The sequence below is a fragment of the Salvelinus alpinus genome, chromosome 9 (genome assembly GCF_045679555.1).
Source record: "Salvelinus alpinus chromosome 9, SLU_Salpinus.1, whole genome shotgun sequence".
Taxonomy (NCBI): domain Eukaryota; kingdom Metazoa; phylum Chordata; class Actinopteri; order Salmoniformes; family Salmonidae; genus Salvelinus; species Salvelinus alpinus.
In genome coordinates this window covers 52,571,238-52,598,583 of record NC_092094.1, presented here as the reverse complement: position 1 = coordinate 52,598,583, position 27,346 = coordinate 52,571,238, and the positions used below count along the sequence as shown (strand labels likewise).

Here is a 27,346-nt window from a genome sequence, read left to right as displayed (position 1 = left end):
ACCGTACTTTCACCCATCCAGGACAGCTACTCGAAACGGTGCCTGAGGAAGGCACACAGCATCAAGGACCCCCCACCCGACCTGTTCTCTCCCTTACAAATCAGGCAGACTGTCGGAGCATGAAGTCCGATAACAGGCTCAGACTCTCCACACGTTACTGCTGCAACCAGACTCATTATACTGCTCAAATTACACTTGCCCCCCCCCCCAATACATGTAAATATTGTACCTTTCTGTATTATACTACAAAAATGTTCTATTCCACCGCCATTTACTTCAGTCGTAGAATGTATTTGTTGCATTGATAAGGAACCTGCAGGTAAGCATTTTGTTGGATGTATACCATGCGCATCCCATGCAGACTAATGAAACTTCGGTGGGGGTCCGAAATGGCACCCTGTAGGGAATATGGTGTCATTTGGGATAAATCTTAACATTAAGGAACAGCTGACAAAAAAGGGATTGCAAAGGCATAATTCTTGTTCATTAATATCCAGGAAGCAAGTCAGAGGAAATAAAATACAGACCACATTCTTTATTGTACAGAATTTGTCAAGTAGAAAGTTCAGATTAAATCGTACAGGCGCAAAACAGCAAGAGTGACAGAGTACATTGCAATTCCAAAATTCCTGATAAACTGGTATCGTTTCACACCTGAGATCTTCATAAGGCACCAAGTCTGGACATCGGTCAGAACAAGTCATACAGAGATCCAAGTCATACATAGAGCAACACCCAGACAAACAAAAAACAGTTGTGCATGTTGTTGAAGTCCCTCACCACTCCAAAAGGCTCTCGTGCACAATATATAGTATACAGTCTTTGGCAATACAGTCTGAGCCTGTAAGGCAAGTGTATAGTATTAGCTTTCAAAGGAACTACTATCATTTAGGGCATTCACAGCTCCATATAAAGCCTTCAATGTGCAAGACTCCCTCTCATTGGACGTGATCAATGCCAGCATGAACTGGAAGGCATGTGGATAACAATTACATTTTATAGGGGGGGGGGAAAGAAGAAAAAAAATACTTAAAGTTTAGACAACTGAAAAAAAGCGAAATACATCAGTGCAACAAATCCCACCACATTTTTTTATATACACAAAAAATTTAAATATGCACAAAAAGCCAACACTCTTGATTGACAATAACTCAGCTAGACAGTTAAGGCGAACAAGCTGGGGGGGGGGGGTGATAGCTTGTAAACTTTTCAGGCACAGCCAGTGTGTAAACTGCACTTCACACTGTGCGAAGTACCTGAAGATGTGCCTGCGGCTTGGTTTTACGTACATGTATAAAAATATATATAAAAAAAAAATTGGCCCGCCACCATTCTGCTTACAACAGCAGAGTCAACGAAAATCACCCTGTTTAAAGGTCAAATGAAGATGTTTCTCAATATCAAATATGTTGTTTTGGGTAACAAGTAAATTACTGTGATTGTTAATTAAAATGGTCAAAAATAACCAAAAATAGCTTCTTAGCAAAGGGCAATTGCTCAAGCAAGGATTTTGCTAGGATTGTCTGGGAGTAATCAGTGAGGGGACTGAAAATTAGCGGTTATTGGCAGAAAGATTTGGAACGCTTTCTTATTGGTCTATTAACTAATTGACTGCATGGTGACGTCACCATAGAAGACCAAAACTCTATCCCACCAAAACAGACTGAAGTTCAGGCGGTCTTTTCAAACAGCTCTTACACTAAAAGGGCATTTTCATTACCACAATTTCACAGTATTATTTCCAACCTCAGTGTGGAAACGAATATAAAACAGGAAAAATCACATTTGACTGAACTGGGCCTTTAAAGATTCTTCTCTGCAATTATTTTTGGTCACAGTTATTTTTCTATTCCCTGTGCTGAGAGCAGAGTATGTATTTGTCGCAGCCACTTTGTTAGAGCTGCCGTTTTGGTTAGAGGCGTTATCGCTGAACCACTTCATTCAAAAGACGTGTCATGTTACGTCAATATGGGCTCCGAGGAAGATATCCGTTAGCTTCAACATACAAAAAGATCCTCAAAACACACCCGTGAATCATTTGACATTACTAACTAAATGGACAGTCAGGGCTAGTCAGTGGTAGTTCTATGGTCAGCTTTCATTCTCCATTCTTTTCTATGGGGGGGTTCTTATTCGCTCTTCAGCCTGTCACTCTTCCCGTTACTCTGGTTGGCCAGCTCCCTCAGCTTTCTCCTCTTCAGGTAGCCAGTACGCTGGGCTCGGTTCATCCTTGCCCCAAAGTAAATGACCAGGTTGATGGGCACCAGGACAGTGGTCAGCCAGCCCTGAGGACACACGGACAACAAAAGGTCAGAGGTTAGCTGACACTCAGTGTGGACATAAACACATTGAGGGCGTATTCACTCTTCAGTGATGTGAAACTGGTTGCTTCTACATGACAAATCGATCATATCAGTTCTACACGTCACATTTCTAAAAGAAAACGGTAAGTTCCACACCAAACGGAGGAAAACCGACTGAAAAGGGAGGGACTACGTGGGGTGTATTCAGTTAGGGGTCTTTCACACCAAATTGGTTTGATGTGGTTTTTCCTGAACTCTGGCGCGGTTACCCCCTTGGGTAGCTTCGTTTGGACTGCTAAACGTTAAAAATCGCCACTCTGGAGCACACTAAACGTACTGCAGTTCACTCAAAGGGTGATCTCTGGCTCGGTCTGATTCAATTCGTACCGTGATGCGGTTCGCTGCAGGTGAGAACAGTCCGGACCAAACATCGGAAAAGAACCATAGTTGCACATTACTATTGGTTGTTTGACTGCAAGCATTTGATGAAATGCATGGAGCATCATAACTTGAGCTCTCTGAAACATTGTGCGTAGCAGAGCATTTGTGAGCGCATCTGACGCAGATTAGAGGAGACGGGGGCTATACAATAGGCTATTGAATATAGCCCATTCCTGTCAGTTATAACAGCTATTGCGCAGGTTTCTCCTGCATGTTGTTGGAAGACCAAAGCGAAAATATGAAGTTTAGGACACATAAGTGATGCTTGATGATAATCCTACTCTAAACGGATTTAACTTGATAACATTTGTCCAATCAACAAATGACTCGCATGGACATGTGGTTTTGATTACGCATTTTTCCCCCCTGTTGGACAAAGTTAACCCAGCCAGAACAAATGAAATACAGCGTAACAAATAGTCTAGCTTAGATTTGAACCATAGCTCAAAATTGTGTAAAAATGCCCTTAGAGACGAAGACCGTAGAAAAAAATGGCAAAACTTTCTGGACAAATTCAGGTAAGTCCCTCCAAGTTTTGTTCCGTTTGGCTTACCATTTAGTTCTTAGTGACCACACCCCTGGATTTGTCCAACAAGAATAATTTTTTTTTGTAGTTAACAAAAGCAAAACAAAGGGAGATGAGCGGTGGAGCCGTACCATGACTGCGTGGGGGAAGTAGCCGTTGGTCTGGTCCTGCAGTCCGATGGTTGTCAGCTCAGCAGCCACATAGCGCTCCGGGGTGGGCTTGTCCAAGGTGGGCTTCCTGATACGGGTCATCTTGGTCGCCACAAAGAACGGCAGCACGCTCTGGAGGACAGAGGTTAGCTTAAAATGAAACAACGTATAAAACACAGCAAATGTAGCCACGTTAAAAAGAGACGAGTTACACTGAGGTAAACAAAGAACAGTCTCGTAGCGTGAGCAAATAAAAACAGAGGCATGACTGTACGGTTCTGTGCTGAGGATCAGTCAGGAAGAAGCAATACTAACTACCTTTGTGGAACTGTCACATGAACTGGAAAGCAACTAGTAGCGAACAGGACCATGTTCAGTACACAAAACATTGTTGAACTTTGCAGATAAAATGCCAGAGAAGCAGGTTAGGTTTTACATAATACAAGTATCTGAACGGTGGCCAACATTATGTCCTGCTGAATGTGGCCCAGGTGAACAGGATGACTTCTCACCTGGACAATGATTCCCTTTGCCTTATACTCCTCCTGAAGTCCCCGGGAGAAGAAGTCCACAAAAGCCTAAAGGAGTGAACAAGAAATACTGACCATTACCACCTACGAGAGAAAGTGCTTCCCCCACTGAACTGTGAGACTGGGATAACCAAAAAAACAGCTTTGCTAATAACACTAATTTGCCATCATTTCTATATGTAACAAATCCTACTATGGAAAATGCCTGCAGTATGATGGGCACCACAGGAGGTTGGTGGCACCTTAATTGGGGAGGACAGACTTGTGGTAACGGCTGGAGCGGAATTGTATCAAATACGGCGGAACACATGGCTCCCGTGATTGATGCTATTCCATTTGCTCAGTTCTGGACATTATGAGCCGTCCTCCCATCAGCAGCCTCCTGTGATGGGCACCAATAACTTTATTTATATTGTGCTTTTCAATACAAGTAACAAAGTGCTTCACATCATTAAATAAAATAAGTACTAACAAAGAAAAAGAGGGAGAAGTGCCAATTAAAATCTATAGAAACAGGGTGTTTCCAGGGCGGATTTGCACTAAATCTGCAAGCCTGACCACCTCTGGGAGACCATTCCAAAGTCTAGGGACCCTAATGGAAAATACCCGGTGACCTTTGTTTTCAACCTAGACTTTGGAACAGTCAACAGTGCTTTACCAGGGGACCTCAGGCTGCGTTTTGGCTCATACGGGAGAGAAGTTCTGCAATGTAGGTTGGAGCTAAACCAAATCTAGCCTTAAACTTAATTTTTATACAAAAAAAAGTACAAAAGGAAAAATAAGTGGCTGGTAGCCAGTGCAGAGCAGCTAAAAAAAAATAAAAAAAATTAAGTGTGATGTCACATTTCCTGGTGCCTGGTAAAAGCAGTACTGCAGCATTGTGAAATAACTGGATGGAGTGATTTGACAGATGGGTACACAAAGATTTACAGTAATCTAGGCGTGCGGAAATAAAAACATGCATAACTTCAAATCAATGACAGACTTGACTTAAGAAATATAGCTTAGATGTTAAAAAGCAGGACCGGACCAGTCTAGAGCAACACGAGAGAGTCACTCACCTCTCCAGCCGGTCAACAAGGACACTTTATCATAAACACAGCACAGAGATCCAAAAGAACTAGAGAGCATTTACCGGCAGAGACAGGTCATTATTACGGACTTTCAATAAAGCAGTTTCCGCATTATGACGTGAGCGGAAGCCTGACTTCATACTCAAATTGCTTGAAAACTACTAACATCTTGGATAAATAAGGAAGCCAAGAGGAGTCTATAATTACTCAGGGAGGAGGGGGTCTAGACTGTGCTTTTTAATTAAGGAGAGGTCAGACAGGAGCAGTTTTAAAATAGTCTGGAAAGGAGCCAGAGGTCAGGGAGCTATTTACAAGACAGAACACTGGGGACAAAAGTCATAACCTCTTTTAGTAGTCTAGTAGTGATCACACCCAAGGGGCAGGTCTTCAGTATCAAGGAGGGACTCAAAGGATATGCGCAAAGGAGCAAAAAGGAAGCAGTAGACAGTCTCAGAGTAGTCGTCTCAAGTGCCTCCTGACCAGAAAACCTGTATGGGGCCAAGCTACTGTCAATCTAGGATCTTATCTTTAAAGTAAAGAGTAAAGACTCAAAAACAGTGTGAAGTGATCAGGGGATGCAGGCATGTCATTGTTGTGTGTAAGACACAATCGTCTTCCACAGAATTGGATTGTGGAAGTACTCAGATCAGGGTAGAGTGGAAGTACTCAGATCAGGGTAGAGTGGAAGTACTCAGATCAGGGTAGAGAAGTAGTTCACTCTTGCATCTTCAACAGCAACAAATGTAACTTCTCAGATCCTTAATTAGCTCAGAATACTTGAAGTTAGGTCATCCATTTACGTTCAGCGTTTCTGTTACTTTTTAAAGCACGAGCGTGGCCATTTAACCAGGGTGAGCCACCAGAAATCATTTTTGGGGGGTGGGGGGGTATATATCTGGTGCCTAGATAGCCAGTATTAAGGTTTGAGGTCAGGCTAGAATGAAAGGCAGCCGGCGCGTGGGAGAGAGAATCTGTAGAGTTCAAAAAGTACTTGCACTCAAAACCATTTTTTTTTTTTTTTTAAGAATAAACTAGAGGCCCGAGATGCAAAGCATAAGTTTCAGATTTATGCCTTCATCAGTGCTGTACCATTGCTGCTGCCAGAGTCTGAAGTCAGCAGACATGTTACTGAAGCTGTTCCACCAAATCAGTGTGAAGAAAAAACTGAAATCAGTGGTAGGGGACAGAAAAGCACTCAGACATTGACTAGCAGTTATGCAGTTAAATGATGCAATGTATATAAAGTGTGTGTATTTAAGGTATAAATGTAAGACCTCCACACACACACACGACTGGCACTTGCCTTGGAAGAGGAGTATACAGTCAGAAGAGGGACGGGGTACATGCCACTGGCAGAGGAGATGTTGAGGACCACACCTTTGGACCTGAAACAACAAAAATAAAAAGTTTTTTTTTTTTTTTTTTTCCTGGCATGGAGTGCCAAAAGAGCCTCCTGTCCGTCACAAAAGAGTACAAGCAGCCTAGTGCCACTGTAGGCTGCCATACACACACTAATCATAGTCGCTGTGCGGGTTGCCATGACAGCGGCTTGCTTACGCATTTAGCACTCCGGTTGCTGTAGTGATGTAGTGAAAACGGGGTTGGTTAGCCCCTCAAGGCACTAAATGTGCCCCGCCTTCCCATTGGCGCAGAGAGCCCATGTGATTCGTCAGAGCCAATCGGAAGAGGGTGCACTTTGTGTGAATTGAAAAGCAGCTGGTCAGAACGGGGAACAAAGGGATAGAAAGAAACAGGGTAGAAAGGCATCCTCTGTATAACACTGTTGAACTCATGTCCTGAAAATTTGAAGCCCAGGTCTTCATTTCATGGTCCTTCTAAAAAAGTTGAGAACATTTAGGCTTTTCTGATGTAGGTTCCAGTGTTAGGACAGCCTTGGTGCCGGCCTGTCCCTTAATGAAAAAGGAACAGCAAGCAGTGGGATGATAGCGGAACAGACTGTAGACCTAATATTATTTTGGGTACCTAAGGATTTGATTTAGTGTTTGTAGTTTTACAGTGAGGCACAGCTTTGTCATGTGCATGAGCGTGTAAACCCATTTTTTTTTTTTAAAGAATGACATCTGAGAACCTTGTTTGACCAGTCAGACACACTTGAACAGACTATCAATAGCATCAAAATAAAAAAGTTAATGTTCATTTATAATGTGGCAATAGCACTTAAAGAAAACACACTCACCTCTCTACCATTCTGGGCAGAACTAGTCGAGTCATCTGAAAAGGGAGCACGGAAAGAACGGTGAACTCCTGAGCAAACAGTTCGATTACCTGACAAAACAGCATGGTCAGGAATCACACTGGCTGTGCCAATACACATCACACATGAAAGAAGTCATATGGGACACCATTATATGTTACATTTTATGCAAATATTTAACTTCAAGACAAATTTCCATTTCGATGGATGCTAACACGACCTATACATAGTTCTTTTTATAAAATACTGAAATAGCAAGGGAATGAAGTCATACAGGACCAGCGAGGAAGTTCACATTACCGCTACAGATTTACCCAAGCGGCATTATGGGAGATTTATAGCACACCGGTACATTTCAGCAGCGTAGGAGGCAAGGGCGAGCGAGAGAAGGAACGAGAGAAAGCGGGGGAAGAAATGGTGGTGCGTGGGTGGTGAACACAGACAGCGTTGGTGTAGTTCACCGTTGCTCTGGGAACCACAGGCAGCACGGCAGCAACAGTGGAGGTAGGAGAAGAGGATGAAGAGGAAGCGTGAAAGATGGAAGCCCATCGACATGCCACCTGTGCCACTGTACGGTCGACACATTGTAACACTAAACTCCATTAACTTTGCCGCAGACCGACAGTGCGCACAACCTGTGCAATAAAATACAAATAAAAAAAGAACTGAAAAACTAGATGAATATCTATGGTATAGACATGCATAGCTGCCCAATGGTATAGATTTATACACACAGAACTGCTACAGAAGCAAGAGAACTCTTACCTGGCAAACGGAGGTCATGTTGACATTGATCATGTTGGTGATGAACTAGAATGAAGAAAAAGAACAAGGAGCTTTGACACCTACTCTCCCCTCTTAACTCCAAATGCAAGTAAGTGCTTGCTATTTGCTAGACAAAGTACAGCTAGGAACTTTGGCTGTGTTAAACAGGCAGCCGTGTTCAATATTGATATTTTGCCCAATTACTGGTTAAAAACAAATAAGTAAAAAGCTGATCTGATTGTTCAAAAGAACAATTAGTAATTTTACTTATTACTGAATTTGGCTGCCTGTGTAAACACAGCCTAATTGACACTCAATTGGTTTCGAAGAAGTCTCAAGTAACGTGTTACCATGTGTCGCTCAACTACACAGAATTAACTCCAGAAAAACTCACGTTGTCCAGGTCAGGAATATGCAGGAAGTACTCAGGGTAGGGATAGGATATTCCCACATTATTCACTGTTGAATAAAAATAGAAGCCAACGAGACCATTGTTACGGCAAATAAGAACATTCTAACTGATGGCGTTACACTTCCAAACCACCAGGAGGCAACAAGACCTCACAAGAGAACCAGGCATTCCATTAAAAAAAAAAAAGAATTGTAAAGAGGCATATAACCGCACCTTAAACTGGAAAAGCAAGCCAAGCAGCACATGAACTTGTATGCCCTCTCACAAAGAACAAAGCATTACCTGAATGTGACAGTCACTCACCAAGAATGTGGACAGACATCACTTTCTGTACGAACACATCCTAATAAAAACGCCTGAGAAATTCAAATAAAAATCACTAGTAGGCGGCTAATTGCAAATGACGACACTGCCCCAATAGCATTCCACTTAAATTGCTTTGGCTTAGTGTCTCCAGGGTTAGAACTCAAGACTGACTGTGGTATGTGTTGGTGTTAAGCAAAACGCTAACATGCATTTTACAACACATTGTCAGTCTGTTCTGGAAATGTACTTAAAATATATTTTTACACACTTCTGCACGACTACGGACAAATAAAAGCTCAATGGCAATAGTGTGTGCCCGCAAGAGTAGTTTCTCAGTGTTGATTATGAGACCGATGACATTATTGCCTTGGCAGGGGAAGGCAGTCATTGTAAAGTCATTGTGAATGTTCTTAACAGACTTGACTAGTTAAATAAGTTGTTTGTGGGGGCAATGTACAAAACATTAGGAACACCTGCTCTTTCCATGACAGACTGACCAGGTGAAAGCCATGATCCCTTATTGATGTCACCTGTTAAATCCACTTCAGTGTAGATGAAGGGGAGTTGACAGGTTAAATAAGGATTTCAAAGCCTTGAGACAATTGAGACACAGATTGTGTATGTCTGCCATTCAGAGGGTGAATGTGCAAGACAAAATATTTTATTGCCTTTGAACGGTGTATGGTAGTAGATGCCATGCACACTGGTTAGAACTCTGCTTTGCTTTTCACACTCAGTTTCCTGTGTGCGTCAAGAACGGACCACCACCCAAAGGATATCCAGCCAACTGTTGGAAGCATTGGAGTCAACATGGGCCAGCATGCCTAGGGAAAGCTTGAGGCACCTTGTAGAGTCCATGCCCGGACAAATTGAGGCTGTTTCGAGGGCAAACGGGAGTGCAACTCAATATTAGGAAGGTGTTCCTAAAGTTTTGTACACTCAGTGTAAAGCGAGAGGATAATGTAGTGTGGGGACAAGTGGTATACACAGCCACGCTGTGACGAAGGCCAGACCAAAGGAACACCTACCCAGGACTCCGATCTCCAGGCCAGCCAGTCCAGCCTCGATCTTTGGGTAGATGTCCGACAGGCCAAAGTCCACGGCGATGGTCTTGGTCTCCACCTTGTACTGCTCCTCTGTGGACAGGAGGCAAATAGAGAAGATAATCACACACTCAGCGGTCACCCCATCAAACAGGTGGTACCCTTTCAACACCAAAAATTCCATTGAATAATGAGCAGTAACAATAGAGAACTCCTCAAACAGGAGGGGGCGCTGTGTACCCGCTAATAAAACCTGAAAATGCCTGACGCTTTCCTTCCATCGATATGCCTGCTGCAATTAGCATGTATAAAACTTGTTTGTCTGATGGGCAACCCGGTAAATTCCAAGAGGAAAAATCCCAGGATGTGCCACTCATAGGGATACGCAGGCAGCCGTTACCACTGCTGGATAGGGATGAAGTTTCCACAAGAGAGTAGAGAAGTCTAGTGAAGAGATACAAGGCTGGGCTGGAATATCCCCATGAACCGACACACCCTATTCATGAAGCTATATTTAGCTAGTGACATTGATTTTTTTTTTTTTTTTATCCTCAAAGGGTCCAAGACTGAGGGGGAAAAGAGTTGGAATTGGTCACAGGGTTTGTATTGGAATTGCCAGATTAAGTAGGTTTGGGTTACCAGGTTCATTGTGAGCCAATTGAAGAAAAAAGTAAAGGTGACTAGAGGTACAGAAAAGGGATCGTGTTGGCACAGTGTTTGGGGATGCCAGATTGAAGGGGGGCGGGGTTAAGTTGCCAGGCTGATTGTTCGAGGGGGAGGAGTGCCAGCGGTTTGGAACCTTGAGCCCTGCTCGTGACAACCCATCACCCCACTGACTCATCAGCACGACAGGGGACATTGCACCCAAGGTGACGGCTTAGAATCGTCGCTTTTACGGTTGCATTATCGGAAGACATTCTGGCCTAAGGTAATGGTGCTATTTTCCAAAATAAAGGATCATCCATTCAAACGCAGTGAGGAAACCTGACCACTGACTTATGCAACCAAACGATTTTGGTCATTTAAAATAAAAACTCCCCTTTAGTCAGTGTGTCGTATCCTTTATGCATTTAATATACGGCACCTGAGAAACAAATTGCACAGCACTGAGAATTTGAGGGTCTTCAGATCACCTAAATATACAGCCAACTCCACACCCAAAAAAGGGAAGATAAGGGCTACACCCGGCACAACCAGAAGAGGACTGGCCACCCCTCATAGCCTGGTTGCTCTTTAGGTTTCTTCCTAGGTTCCGGCCTTTCTTGGGAGTTTTTCCTAGCCACCGTACTACTACACCTGCATTGCTTGCCATTTGGGGTTTTAGGCTGGGTTTCTGTACAGCACTTTGATATATCAGCTGATGTAAGAAGGGCTTTATAAATACATTTGATTGATGGATGATTGAAGGGCCAAGGGGACAGACAGACATGCGTCAAGGCAGGCCTGCCCATATGGACACCCTCATCTTCCAGGATTTCACGGAGGTGCGTGTGTGCATCCCAGTGTCCTGTAATGACATACACAGGCTAGCCTTTTAGAGAGGGCTGGGGAAGCTTTTTACAGTGGACATATTTTGTACATCAGAAGTAGAGAGTTGGCTGACGAGGCACACACTATACTCCACCAATTAGCATGTCCGACAGACAGAAAGGGGCACTTTTGTCTTTGAACACCTTTATTTAACTTGGCAAGGGAAAAAAATAATCTTATTTTCAATGACTGCCTAGGAACAGTTGGTTAACTGCCTTGTTCAGGGGAAGAACCACAGATTTTTAACTTGTCAGCTCGGGGATTCGATCTAGAAACCTTTCGGTTACTAGTCCCACGCTCTAACCACTAGGCTACCTGCTGCCCACTTACCAAGCTGCCTGGCGACATCATCCAGCTTGTCCTGGGACCGACTGATGAGAATCATTGCGAACCCTTTACGAGCGAGCTGAGAAAGGGAGCAAGAAAGATGGGATGAGTAGACTAGAACAGTACACCACAATCACTGAAGACTATATTGAACCAGGGAACTCTACGGTTCTTTAAAATGGAGAGACTTACTAGATTCCTATTGAACCATGTCACGGTTGCCTCGGCCAACTACGGTCTTGGCTAAGCCTTCACTACTGCTCTAAACACATGCATAGGCCATTGACAAGGGTGTGCCAACTCAACACGGAACTGCGTGAGGAGCTGAGTGGTAGCCTTGTTACCACCGCTCTTGTTCTTCTATCCTCGTGGAGACCGGAAATTCCCCAACGTCCCCACAAGGATAGTCAAACAAGATATTATCCCGGGTGGGAACATTTCCCAGAAGGACAAAGGCCTTTTTTAGCTTAGGGGTTAGGTTTAGCGTGAGGGTTACAATTAAGGTCAGGCGTAAGGGAAAATAGGATTTGGACTGGAAATTTTAGGTCCCCACAAGGACAGAAAAACAAGTGTGGGTGTGTGCAAGAATCCTTTTCCACAATAGACCTGGAAGAGCCCTCCCTACCACGGCCTGTGCGTCACTAAGCTTTTCCAATGGAGGAAATTAAATAAAGGGGTCATGCAGGAAACTCACCTCCTCCGCATAGACTTTACCGATGCCGTCTGTGGCTCCCGTCACAACTGAAAAAAATAAAAAATAATCAGTACTCATGGTTGCATGTTTCGTACATTCGTTTTGGACCGATGCCTCGACTGAGCATTCAACTCAATTCATCGTCAATGAGAGCTGATGAAGATGGTCCAAAGTGCATTACTGTGGCTTGGAAATACAATGCCATTCAAAAAAGGAGGACAACTAAATTAGTAGGAAAACCTTTTGCTGTCACCAGATGACGTTAGCTAGCTAAGATTGAGGAGAGGCCACCAGATTTTAGCTAGCTAATGACAACATTGCCATCTGTCTAAAGTAAAGTTGACATGCTGCTGGCAAAGTCGTTTCCTACGAAATATTTGGACTACTTTGGCAATGTCATCGTATTTCCAGGCACTATAGTGGAATTCAGACTAAACAGTAGTTATGCCCAGTCATTCTGGACAGAGGCGATCACCACTTTGGTGCCATCGAGGGCAGCTTGAGAACGTTCAAAACAACGGCACGACGCAACCGAGTGACAGACGTGCAACCTATGAATAGGTTTCGTTTACATTTTTGCAGCCTGGCTCCAAGTCACTATACCTGAAACAGTGTAGTGGGGAATACGCAATATATTGGGGGTCGAACAAAGTAACACATAAGTGTCCTCATGTAATTTCTGTCAAGGCTTTCAAAGAAACTAATTGCAGAGAAAATTGTCTTAGCCGAAATCATGACACACCTTCATTTCCGGTCAGACTGCTTCTTTGGGGGATCCAAACAGCAACAGAGTTTACATAGTACTGTAGCCTTCACGGGTGACTGGATAGCATTTTTTTTTTAATATCTTTGACAAAAGCAAAATCAGCTGAAACGCACCCAACAACCTTGTTCGTCCATTATCGTGTGGTACCGAATAAAAACGTAAGTCTAAATGTTACCGTTAAGCTAAAACTACATTTTAAAACAAGGCTTATAAACAATGCTCTTTTACAGTTGGCCAAAGAGAGTTCCATTCAAAGTGGTTGCAAGAGACTAAAGACAGTGGAGGTAAAGCAGAATGGCTAGAGGTACAAGGAGTCCGGACGGATGTTCGTGTCATTCTCGGCTGGCTTTGTCAAGACAGCGTACAGCTATTTTTAGCCAGCTTATGCCCATCACATCACCCCTATTCCATGCCTGACTGATCGTCAGTCACACCTCTTGCTAACACTAACCAAAGCCCCCCCCCCCCCAATACAGGATTTTTAGGGTGGGAAGATAAGTGGGCACCAATACGTACTATTCCCCCAGTACAAACCATTGTGCACTATGAAATAGCACAGAGGAACCAACCCAGGGTTGATGAAAAGATTCAGACAGGCAGTAGCCATTCTCTGGCACCAAGCTGGAGGGGGAAACAAGGAGGGAGGGGGAGGAAAGATGACGAACAAGGAGCACGAGAGAAAGCGTGGATGGAGGGAGAACAGGGATCCTAGGGGCGGCTAAAAATAGAAACAGAGAGAGGAAAATAACAAGTGAGTGAAAGGAGGGAGAAGAGAGAGCGCGCAGTCAAAAGTGAAGAGAGAAGCAGATTCTGTTTTTTCCCCCCGCCCATCTTAAGAATGAAACGCTCCTTGGCAGAAAAGCCTCAATGGGCAACTGACTGCGGCGCATCAGTCTGAGACTAGAGGAGATGGTACACTCCCCTGCACAAGGGGCTACATGCAGAGTTTGGCCAGGCTAAAGATGACAGTATACCAACACATCCCTCAAAAGAAATGCCATAGTGAACTACTCTACCTACACATACTGTATATGAGCAACAGAGGAGCTGTATGCTAGATAGTGAGCCACGCAGTTGGTCGTGAGATATATGCCCGATTAGGAATACACCAGGAGAGTGCATGATGCCTACACAAATTGCACATGTAATTTAATCTACGGTTTGTTAAAAAATGGTGGCACATCGTTTTGTGAACGCAACAGCATAGGTTCATTATGACAAGGGCAGTGTTGTCAGGACTGGAAGTTCCTGCACCCAAGAACTCCTTGAACTTCCTCCCCCGCCCTGCTTCACCCGAGACTTGACCCAAAGTTCAGGGCACGTACACCCACTCAGCAACACATTCTCTTTCAGGGAACAACGACCATATAGTCCCACGGATTGGTTGGACGAACCAACAAAACAAGACGGACTGAAACAAAAAGAACGGAATGGGCCGAGGGGGGTGGAAGGAGAGGTTCTGAATCTGCACCGACCGCATTCCAGAGATATTAACATGTGGAACAAAGGGTATGCAACTCACTAGAAGTTAAATGCCTATGGAATCCCACAGGAACTGTAGGGCGCATGTTTTGTTTTTTTCACCTGTCAGGGGAGGAGTAGTTTGTCTGCACACTCAAGTGCATTACTGCTTACACTTTTGCCACTGTTTCATGGTCGCCGGAATGTAGTGTGTTCATGTGGGAATAGAAGACGGGAGACTGAGGGATGGGAGAGGGGTATTCACGAGACACAGGGTGAGTGGGAGGGAGGAGGAAGCACCATGTTCGCATACCACGCCATCTGCCTACAGGAACGATGAATAGGAGAGAGGAGACGAAGGGGCAATGGGAATATAAACTGGGTTTTGAACCCTGATTCCACCTCAACAAAAAAATAAAGACCATTGCAGATTCAAGTTAATCCGATGGTTTTGCAGCTCAGAATGTCCTATGTAGCCGCTTCGCGCCTCCCTCCTGTAACTCCTGAATGGCTACACCGCTCCCTCATATTATAGAAAAGAACCATGCCCTCAAACTAATTTTGGTAAAGATGAGAAGGACAATAACATTTTTGGCAAGTGGATATCATAATTCATGGCACCCTCACTGTATAGGTGGCAGGTCAGTGTGCCATTCCGGACGTACCATTATTCCCTATGAAGTGCACTACTTTTCGACCAGGGCCCAAATAGGACTCAAAAGTAGTGTACTATATAGGGAATAGGGGGCCATATCAGACACATTCAGACTTGACTTACTATCCCGTCGCCCCCATTGTGTTGTGCGCTACATCTACACACTACAATGACAACCAATGTTAAAGACTTGCATTTACTCATTCTAACCAAAATACTCTGATATGTAACAGAACGAATAAAATAGATTAAACTCAAATCTGTTGGTAAGATCCTGGAATATATATATATATATATATATATTTAAATATTAAAACACATCACCCATTCAGTCAACATTTCCACCCATTGGTCCCAGAAAGGAACATTGTGTCCAAATTTCCCCATTGTTAAATTCACGAAGAGCAGGATTTTAAAATTCCCCTCACGTGAGTGGAGCATTACGGTCAGTGACGCTGCACACAGGACGGAGCTACGCAAGCAGGCACACAACTGACACCACAGCAACTGGCGCACGTAACAAAGGTACGGAGGGACGAGCGGTTACTTTGTCCATGGACACCTTTTTACTGTTGAATTTGTTTTATTCCAAGCCTAAGAGTTTACTGAGTTAGTTCGTATAAAAAGGAAATCAGGCAACTTAAAATTAGGCACTAATCTATGGATTTCACATAAGGCAGGGCTGCAGACCACTTGGGAGCCAGGCCCAGCCAAATCAGAATTCGTTTCAACCCACAAAAGGGCTTTATTACAGACAGAAATAGTCCTCAGCACCCCCCCCCCCCCCCTCCAAGTGAAGCCACCGGATGTACAGGTCCTTGGCTGGCTCGGTTACACTTGGTCTGCAGTTGAGGCTGGTTGGACATGCTGCCAAATTCTTTAAAAACAGGGTTTAAGGCAACTTATGGTAGAGAATTAACCATTAAATCCTCTGGCAACAGTTCTGGTGGACATTCCTGCAGTCAGAATACCAATTGCACACTTTGTGCAACAAAACTACACATTTTAAAGTGGCCTTTTATTTATTTTCCCCAGCACAAGGTGTACCTGAGTAGTGATCATGCTGTTTAAAATCAGCACTTTGTGCATATGGGACATTTCTGGGATTTTTTTAATTTCAGCTCATTAAAAACATGGAACCAACACTTTACATGTTGCGTTGATATTTTGTGTTCAGTGTAGAATGGTCTTAGAGGCTCAGATGTGTCACTCCCATCTCTATATATTTCAGACAATAACACATTTTCAATGCCATTTTGGTTAAGTTATTCCCTGGTGGAGGGGGTGGGGGGCTTAAATTGCACTCGGCGCTCAGTGCTACACATCACGTAGCCGAGGTAGTTGCTGCATATTGACGTTCCCACCTCAGAGGCACAGTGGAGCTGCCCCTGCCTGTCGCCTGCTCAATATTCATATTGAGGGCTAAAAAAAGCAGCACGAGTTAAAAATAGCAGCGAGGAGCCGAGCGCAGCCTCGTCTGGATCTCGCCTGCCTGCCGCAGCACCTGAATACCAACAAGGAAGGAATGGACACAGGTGGGGGGAAACAACTGGTATGGCTAAAAACGGGGTCTACACTCTGCAATGCATCCCAAAAGAAAATACAAAACGGCATTGGAGCAATCATACTTATTTCAGCATCCTATTGCAGCACCGTTCATGGCTGTATATAATATAGCGCTGTAGCTCCCGAAAAAAAACTGCGCAAGTCAAAATGGGTGCCAAACTGAAAGTGGATGCCCATCCCTCACTAAAGCCCCAATTAACATTCGTGGAGAGGATGCGGCCCTCGTGTTGCCCCTCTCCATTCCTCAGGAACTGTTAAGTCATTTGTCGTACCCCTGTCCCTCCTATCAACGAGCCAGCCCTCTGCCAGAGGTAGGTGTGGTAGGGGGGCGGGCTGCAGTAGAAAACCCATCGCGACCACCATCCCTGCCTTCACCCACCTCAAACAAGTTGCTTTAAATAACAGAAAGCGGCAAGTCACATGGGCAAACATAAATAAATCAGTCGACAACTACTGCTTTATGAGCCGAGAGCAAAAATAAGTCTACTTCGAGAAGCCCACGACCAAATATAGCATCTATATTTGAGTACAGTGTGCAAAAATAGGCTCCCACAGTCACATGCTTGTTATTTTCCTTCATATTGCAACTTCTCACGGGGGATAACTTTTTTTTTTAAATCAAAGAAATGGAAGGAATTCATTTCAATGGACAATAAACTGTCGCAGATATAAATTTGATGACCAGAACAGGCTTTCCTTTACAACCGTGTAACTATGAATCCGTGGTGGTCAGTGCCGTTTATGATGAGGGAGGACGGTTATTTTTTCCATGAGCATGGCCTTATTTCTATTACAGCATGTTGGATGACTGTCATTCATATTCCATTCACCCAGTTGAACTTAACGTCAATAGGTTTAGGCTACTATATGATACACACATTTTCCCTATACCCATCATGAGGTTGCTAGAACCTGGCCTATGAATGAAAGTTTACAACGTAGGTGCACACAGGTCGAGATTAACCTCGTGTGAGACTGACACATTCAATACTGCTTTTCACACTCTTGCCTGCATCTAGCTTATCTAGGGTGTAATCATTAGTCCAGTGGCAAACGAGTCTATTGGACAAATTCAGGTATTTTTTATCCCCGTTTCGTTTGCTTACGTTTAAGAAGAATGAACACACCCCTGATAATAGCAGCCACATTGTATTCATTCTAGCCTCTATGCATTCTCCTCCTCACATTTTCCCTTTGTTTGTGGACTTCAATATACAACACATCAACTGTATGTGACCAGGCGGAAAAGCCTATCCAAGCAAAACCATATCATAACCGCTACACAGCCTACATCGTTGTCACCATATTAGCTAAAGTAACGGCCTAGTCAACATAGCTTGTAGAACTAATGCGTTAGTAAACACGCTACAATCATGCAGTTACACTGGCACACCCAGGTGACAACAAATTAATAAAACCAAAAGCTTACCTTGACTTGGAAGAGTTCCAGTATTGTGTTGGATAGTCAGTCAGCTAGCTAACATAGCATCGCTCTGAGCCACTAAACTAGCCCGCTGCATTTGCTAGCTAAGTGAAACTGAAAAGATAGAAACTTCCATCTCCATTCAAGAAATGTATTTGTTGAAACTGTTGAACTATTGTCTCTGAGTCAACTACTCATCACATTTTATGCAATGCAGTGCTAGATAGCTGTAGCTTATGCTTTCAGTACTAGATTAATTCACTGATCCTTTGATTGGGTGGAGGACATGTCCGTTCATGCTGCAAGAGCGCTGAACTTCCGGAGGACATCCTCCATCCGGTCATAATTACTGTGTAAGTCTACGGAAGGGGTGAGAACCAAGAGCCTCCTACGTTTTGTATTTTAGTCAATGTACCCAGAGGAGGACGGATGCTAGATGTCCTCCGGCTACACCATGGTGCTACCCTACAGAGTGCTGTTGAGGTTACTGTAGACCTCCATTGCAAAACAGTGTGCTTTAATCAATTTGGTCACGTGAATATATTTAGAATCGTTTTATCTAAAAAGGATAACTTCAATGCGTTTCCATTTTTATGAAATTCACTGAGGATGGTCTTCCCCTTCCTCCTCTGAGGAGCCTCCATGATGAATCCCTAGTTACCCCATTCCATGAAAGTCTAGACTTGAAATTGTAGTTGTCTAGATTCAGATGAAAGTATATTATCGATCACTACATTAATGTTACCTAACCTTATCTGCAAGACAAACTACAAATTTAAAAAGTCTAGATTTAGCAGGTTTTTCTGCAGAGGGGTAACAAAGCGCACTAGAGATTTCAGACGCCTCAACAGGAGACAGCAGGAAAACCCAGTAGGACAGCGTTATGATGCCCAGACAGAGTCCGAGAGAACAGAGCCCATGTACTGCACTACATAGGGTATAGGGTGCCATTTGGGACTTAACCATTGCTTCAGTTGAATCCTAACCCAATGCCCATCTTACATACTCTTCCAATAAGGTCTTGGTTATCAAACATAGTGGAGACACACGCCTCGTCGACAGTGTGCAAAGCTCTGCAGTGAAGTGGTTTTGCCAAGGAGGTAATCAATAACCCAAACTCTCGACTGTAGAGCTTCACACAATGTCAATGCAGGTCTTTAATCTTTCACCGTCAACGTTGTGCAAATCTTCTCCACAAGGTTCTCAGAAACCAAGACCTCCTAGGAAGTCTGTGCAAGAGGAGAATTGGGTTAGGGTTCAGAGTTATTGCCTAGGGATGTACCTATTCCAAAACCCAAGAACTCAACTGAAACAGAGAATAGGCCTTAAGTAAGTTGATTTATGATGCAATACAATCACAGGTGTCACCACATTGTGTTGTGCATGCACGGACTTGCCGCCAAATGCACTGATGGACTCTGGTTCTGGGCATGTTGGGCTACCAAAATCAACAAGAACCTTGTGCAGTTCTATGCAGTGAATAGTATTCAATTCACCCCATTACAACTATACTGCTAAGGCGGCCTCTCCTAACTTGGTGGAAATGTACCTCATGCGCCTGAGCACTAACACCATCCATTACTAAAAAAAAAAGTGGAATTTATTTTACCCTTATTTAACTAGGCAAGTCAGTTAAGAACAAATTCTTATTTTCAATGACGGCCTAGGAACAGTGGGCCAACTGCCTTTTAAAAACCTGTCGTTCTGCCCCTGAACCTTGTCAGCTCGGGGATTCGATCTTGCAACCTTCCAGTTACTAGTCCAACGCTCTAACCACTTGGCTACCTGACGTAAAAACAGACATTAACAAAAATGTATTTGAAAAGAGCAGGTTTAAACCAGTCTCATTCATACACGTACCGACTAGTCTGAACAAGTGGACTGGAATAGCAGTATTTCTTTGATTGCATTTCTTTTTTTTGAGACTAAGTGCAAACATGGGCTATTTAAAAAAATAAAAACATTAAAAAAAAGATAGATGGAACTTCCTTTTCTAACAAAGAAACACGAGTCGTGACAGTGGAGCGAGAAGGGGGGGGGCTCGCAGAGGGCAAACAAACAGAGGGAAAGAAATGAATGAGAAATTGATAGGAAGAGGGATAGAACAAGAGAGATGGAGATAGGCTGGCTAGAGAAGGAGTGACGGGGGGCTTGAAATTAAGAGCTACAGCTTTCTCTACCCAGCAGCCCCGGCTGCAGCACATGTCACAGAGCGTGTTCGTCACATGAAATGCAACGCTGCTCTCTGTCTCCAACCATCCACCCTCACTTTTTCAAATCCCCCCCCCCCCCCCCCCATTTACAACACTAGGGGGAAGCACATTCACAAGCATAGATGGAGTTGCTGACCCTTCCTCAGTGACCAGCACATTTCATTCACATACAGTACCAGCCAAAAGTGGACCCCTACTCAATAAGGGTTTTTAATTCTTTACATTGTAGAATAGTGAGTACATCGAAACATATGGAAAAAGTGTAAGACAAATAAAATTATTTTTTATATTCTTCAAAAGTAGCCACCCTTTGCCTTGATGACAGCTTTGCACCCTTGAATTTGTTCCTTCTTAATGCATTTGAGCCAATCAGTTGTGTTGTGACAAGGTAGGGGTGGTATACAGAAGATAGCCCTATTTGATAAAAGACCAAGTCCATATTATGGCAAGAACAGCTCAAATATGCAAAGAGAAACGACAGTCCATCATTACTTCAAGACATTAAGGTTAGTCAATCCGGAAAATTTCAAGAACTTTGAACGTTTCTTCAAGTGCAGTCGCAAAAACAATCAAGCGCTTTGATGAAACTGGCTCTCATGAGGACCGCCACAGGAAAGGAATACACAGTTACCTCTGCTGCAGGAGGATAAGTTCATTAGAGTTATCAGCCTCAGAAACTGCAGCCCAAATAAATGCTTTACATAGTTCAAGTAACAGACAAACTGTTCAGAGGCATAAGTCAGGCCTTCATTTATTTTTTTAACTAGGCAAGTCAGTTAAGAACAAATTCTTATTTTCAATGATGGCCTAGGAACATTGTTCAGGGGCAGAACGACAGATTTTTACCTTGTCAGCTCGGGGATTCGATCTTGCAACCTTTTGGTTACTAGTCCAACATTAACCACTAGGCTATCTGCCACCCCCAAATGGGTCAAATTTATGGTCGAATTCACTACTAAAGAACCCACTACTAAAAAGACACCAAGAAGGAGACTTGCTTGGGCCAAGAAACACAAGCAATGGACATTAGACTGGTGGAAATAAGTCCTTTGGTCTGATTAGTCTAAATTTGAGATTTTTGGTTCCAACCGCCATGGCTTTGTGAGACGTAGGGTAGGTGAACAGATGATCTCCGCATGTGTGGTTCCCACCGTGAAGCATGGAGGTGTGATGGTGCTTTGCTGGTGACAGGGTCTGTGATTTATTTAGAATTCAAGGCACACTTAACCAGCATGGCTACCACAGCATTCTGCAGCGATACACCATCCCATCTGGTTTACACCTAGTGGGACTATAGGACAATAACCTCTCACCTCCAGGCTGTCTAAGGGCTATTTGACCAAGGAGAGTGATGGAGTGCTGCATCAGATGACCTGGCCTCCACAATCACCCGACCTCAACCCAATTGAGATGGTTTGGGATGAGTTGGGCTGCAGTGTAAAGGAAAAGCAGCCAACAAGTGCTCAGCATATGTGGGAACTCCTTCCAGACTGTTGGAAAAGCATTCCAGGTGAAGCTGGTTGAGAGAATGCCAAGAGTGTGTAAAGCTGTCAAGGCAAAGGGTGGCTACATTGAAGAATCTCAAATATATTTTGATTTGTTTAACACTTCTTTGGTTACTACATGATTCCATGTGTTATTTCATAGCTGATGTCTTCACTATTATTCTACAATTTAGAAAATTAAAACCATTGAATGAGTAGGTGTCCAAACTTTTGACAGGATGTGCATGTTCCTTACAACGAATGAAAGAGCACCTATTCATGACAAGTACACCAACTGAAAACCTTTTGCATGTCACTTTTAAACAACTTTCCCTTCATCAAAAGATGAATTTCCCCACATCCTTAGGCTGTTGCCATGACAGTCAACCAAATAAAAAAGGGTCCTTTACATTTTGTAAGAACTGACCAGTCTTCCATGTCACGCCTACACTAACTCCTGAATGGCTACACACCATCCCTTATAATATGTAACAGTTCCAATCTCTGAATAAACTAATGTTGTCATGGAGGGGGAGAAAACGGGATAAGAAGAGTTAGAGGTTGTGTGACAAGGTGCACGTCAAATGCCCTGTGGAAGTCTCTGCCCATCAACGTCAATGGATGAACTACACCGCAGAGAACCTAGTCGCCCTAATGTTGAATTCAATTACCTTTTCATGAGCTACATCCTAAGAATAACCTTTCAAAGTCTCCTACACCGTAGCGTCATCCATTCGGTTAGATTTACAGAGGCAAAAACACCAACCCTAAAATCTTACTCCTTGGTTCCTCTAAAAAGGAATTAGAAGCTTCTGTACTGCCACCCCCCCCCCCCCCCTCACACATGCAATGTATATCAGCTGCAGCACACTGGTATCCTTATGTAAGAGGTGCTGCTCTGAGCTAATGAAGAGGTGGGGAGAAGGAGAATTTCTACAAGACAGACCGGTCGAGTCTAGAAATAACTTCTTACATGTCTCACATTAAAAAAAATAGGGATCGCTGAGCTCTATGAAAAGTATATTCAACCTACAGAATATGCTGGTCATTTCTAAAACAGCCTCAACTATTCATTTTTCCCCAAACAAAAACGTCACATTTTTGGATATAAATGTTTTACGTAGATCACTTGAATTTCATAACTATTGGAGGACACTGCATACCACATAAGATGCTATAGTTAAGCAAAAGCTTTAGTCTTTTACAGACGATGGATAAGGCAGGAGAACAAGAGGGGATGCCTCCTTGAGTCAGGCAGGGTGTATGACTCCAAACCTACCACCAGGGGTCCCCTCCACTCAGGGAACACAACAGCCTCGCTGGAGCATCCAAAGGAACGCCAGTGAAATTCTTGCGTAGCTCGTAAATCAAGTATGTGCGCAAGAGATTTAGCCAATGTACTGGCAGGCTACAGCAAGACACATGAAGGTTGAAAAATGGGGACTAAAAAAGAATGGAGATTTGAGAACGTCTCCTTTCATGAATTTCTTCACTGGAGACATTTTAGTAACACTCTCGGGCCTGTATCCCAGAAACAGATTAAGCCTAGTCCTGGACAACAAAAATGTGCAATTGAAAATCGTGTTTTTGTAAATGTACTTTTAAGCCAGCTGTCTGCATATTGCAAGACATGGCATATCCAAAATGTGATGGTCCCGTTCTGTGCACTTTTGTGGCCTACCACTTCGCAGCTGAGCCGTTGTTGCTCCTAGACGTTTCCACTTCACAATAACAGCACTTACAGTTTGACCGGGGCAGCTCTAGCAGGGCAGAAATGTGACGAACTGACTTATTGGAAAGGTGGCATCCTATGACAGTGCTATGTTATAAGTCACTGAGCTCTTCAGTAAGGCCATTCTACTGCCAATGTTTGTCTATGGAGATTGCATGGCTGTGCTCGATTTTATAGACCTGTCAGAAAAGGGTGTGGCTGAAATAAGCAAATCCACTAATTTGAAGGGGTGTCCACATAATTGACCTAAGTATGAATACATAATTTACAAACGTGTATGCATGTAAGCACAGTGCTTTTTAGTCCAGGACTTAAGTCCGAGAAACCAGCCCTCGAGGTAGAACTTGCGCTTGACAGGTCTAGGGTCAGATTTCCAACCTTTATTCCAAACCTTAGCCATAGGGGGAGAAAACTTAACTGATACTGCATCAGTGGTTTGGGGCTACTTTTACCTACTCAGCTACCAGTACAGGGGTGCGTGCACTGTTCTGACAGTGGCTTTGGGCAAGTGGAACTCGTCAGGCGAGATCTGTCACTTGTGTTAATAGCCAGGCCATGGGTATTGCAATGGGAACTGTGCGTTGAAACCTGAGCTACATGCAAGTCAGCAAACTTGGCATCTTTTTTTTTTTTTTAAGGCCCTATGGTACACACATTGCAATAAGGTAACTTTATACTCTGTTGAAGATGCCAACAGACAAATAGGCCTACAAAAACATTTGGTATGATATCCATGAACAGGTAGCCTGGTCCCAGATCTGTTTGTGTGGTTTAAACAATGATCATAAGAGTTGGCAAGACAGCACAAACAGATTTGGGATCAGGCTATAAGAGAAGAGGCTGTAAGGTGACTTGAGTGAGTGAGCATGCATGTGTGGTGCAACCTGGCTGCTAGACCTGTGCTTCAGGATCAGGAACCAGTTTCTCCATACCCTGGTGCATTGTCACCTCCAACTGCTGTGCATACTCTAGGGACTGTCATTGGAAATTAATTTGAGAAGAGACTAGTCAGACTGGTACTCTTATGACTGTTGGTTTCAGGGTGAGGCATGCATATTTCACAACAAAAAAATGTTATCTATAAATACCAAGGTAGCACTTTAAACAAAAAAATAGCACCCCCACAAAAAATGAAATAAATCCAATTATCAGTCAGAAATTATTAATGATAATATTACAGCTTTTCATTAGTATATAGTGATGTAGGCTAGCAGCATGCCAAACCTCAGAATGTGCAACAATAAATTCGGAGATGGGCTGCAAGAGTTATATAATGGTTACATTCAAGCGACCATTCAACGTGAGCGCCATGACATGATTTTGGAAATGTGTCGCAATCTATGACAAGGCAATGACCGATCACATAGCTAGAGCGCCGATGTCCACTGGTACCCCGAAGCATATAAACCAAGAGAACATCAAACTATGCCATTACGCATTCAATAAGCATTCCACCAATGCGACACATGTTGGATTCCTTCATCCAACGCACATGACATTCATTTTAAACCAAATAAACAAAGCCATCCAAACCCAGAAACAACTTTAGACAAACGTACGTTATGATGCAGAGAGAAAGGTGTAGCTTTAAAAACAATACACTGTCATCGTTTTGGATAAGAGAACGTAAAGGATGGTATGGGGGCGCAAATTGCGCAGCAAGACGAGAACGCGCTTTTGTTCCAGACGCAGTAGTATTCTCGAAAGAGAAGACTGGATAACTGGGTCAAGCTAGGCCAAGGCTATTTCAACGAGACTAGTCTCCACATTATGCAAAGACACGATCCTAAAATGTCTTAACAGCGAATATACTCTTATTTGACCAGGACGGCGACAGAAGCCCCTAGTTTAAACAAAAAAATAAACTTGAAAAACACAGGATACGAGTTAAACCAAATACAGTTGGATGCTTAGAATGAGAAACTCAAATCAATTTCAAGCTAATCAGATAAGAATATCGAAAATTTAAAAACAATCCATTTGATAACACATTTTAGGTAGGCTATTAATTGCGTAAACAAAAAACACATGGCAACAATACACGCATGACAAATAGCCTGGGGTATATTATAAACTGTTGAATAAAATATGAAATGTTAACATTAAAGAGAGGAATCTATATTTGGGGTAAATTCAAATATAGGTCACGTCTTAAATTGGGCATATATATCATGTGGATGGGCTGTCGTTCACTGTGCCGCTGGATGAATTCTCACCCACATATTACCTCTCTAAATGAGTGCACAAACTGCGGAATTTGGTTTATCTATACTGGACATCTTCATCCTTTCGAATGGAGAGCGAACAACAATGCTGGTTTGGGGTCTGGAACTTCAGTCATGGGCGCTGAAGTGCGGCTGTTGCACACTGGAAAGCCAATAAGCGTGATCTTGTTAACCTGTTAGTGCGTTTACGCGATAGTCCTGATACACAACTTAAGTTCCTAAAGTCGGTGATACGTCAAATATGATGAGAATGCAGTATTTTCTTGATGTATAATAAAGTTGGCGTAAATATCCAAATTTTTACATTTTCTTGTCGAGCTCAAGGCTTCTTGAGCAGCCTTCGTGACTTGTTTTTTTTTTTTCGTAAGGAATCCATGTGACCAACTCACCTGCCCATTTGCCCAGTTTCGGCGAGATCAACTGTCCATTTCCCCAGACCCAAATTCGAAAACCTTGGAGGAGTCGGTGGAGCACCCACAAAGACAGTGAGGCCACGGTGAATGCTCCGACCCAGAAGAGTGGCGTCTCGGCCACATGAAGCATGTCCTCCACGTTCAACGAATACATGACAGCTGTTTTTCAGTGACTCTGTGGAGACCTCAAATTTAGGCAATGTGCTCTAATTTCAAGCCACAATGTGCGAATCCCTTTATAAGGAGGTTGTAGCATCACACTCCCACAACACTAGTCTATCCTGATTTAAACACACACCCACCACCTACTCTATAGCCTGCCTGAAAACCCACCTCTGCTCGTGATTGGATACAACAGCTGTCTAACAATAGAAACTGCCCACCCTTTGGTGAATTTACATGTCAATCCCCAAGACTCCATTCCCATTCATGCATTGGGCGCATTCGTTTTGCATGTCCCGGTGTTCCGGGTAGACGGAGTATGTACATTATAGACCATTCCATTGGTCTCCATTCCCCTGAGGCACCGGGCCATGCAAAACAAACGTGCCCAGTGTTCTTTATGAAGCAGGGTGGCTCAAATGTGGTCCTAGGTGAGGAGCGATTGGGCGTACAATACGGCAATTTCTCTTCCGAACCTTTCATTGGTTCTTGTTGAAACAGGGTTTTCAGGATTAGTCAGGATTATGAAACCCTCCAAACCCACGCGTTCCAAAAAAAACTGCCCACACCACTTTATGAATGGAAGGATGCTCCGATTGGTGGAACAATAATCTATCCACCCGCCTCCCGGAGAGTTTTGGGAAAGACGTCATTCGATTATGAAATCAGCTTGCACCCTACTTAACATGACTCATTCACCTATTTTAAGCACCCTGGTACCATTATATTGACAATTACAACAAGTGATGGGACACACTACACTGATAAAGCTTATATACGCCCTAAAACAGAACAAACACATGCGCTTACATTTTATGAGCACAAGAGCACCCGTCCCCCCAAAAAACTACAAACCCCATAAGGCCATTTCATTCTATTCTCACGATTCGCGAGACCCGTCTACCCTAGTCAGAGAAGACGAGACGAAGCGA

The 27,346-nt window shown here is 43.5% G+C and overlaps 1 protein-coding gene across 1 annotated transcript; it reads right to left on the bottom strand.

Annotated features, from left to right (window-relative positions):
* Positions 1–515: 515 nt before the first annotated feature.
* On the bottom strand, positions 516–26,536 carry hsd17b12a (hydroxysteroid (17-beta) dehydrogenase 12a). Its single transcript, XM_071326634.1, has 11 exons — positions 26,229–26,536; positions 12,315–12,361; positions 11,624–11,699; positions 9,749–9,856; positions 8,397–8,461; positions 8,003–8,047; positions 7,220–7,254; positions 6,326–6,407; positions 3,932–3,997; positions 3,402–3,551; positions 516–2,285 (listed from the first exon to the last, which is right to left on the bottom strand). Exons 1-11 carry the CDS (start codon positions 26,404–26,406, stop codon positions 2,130–2,132), a joined length of 1,008 nt encoding a protein of 335 aa, XP_071182735.1. The 5' UTR covers positions 26,407–26,536; the 3' UTR covers positions 516–2,129.
* Between the last annotated feature and the right edge of the window lie 810 nt (positions 26,537–27,346).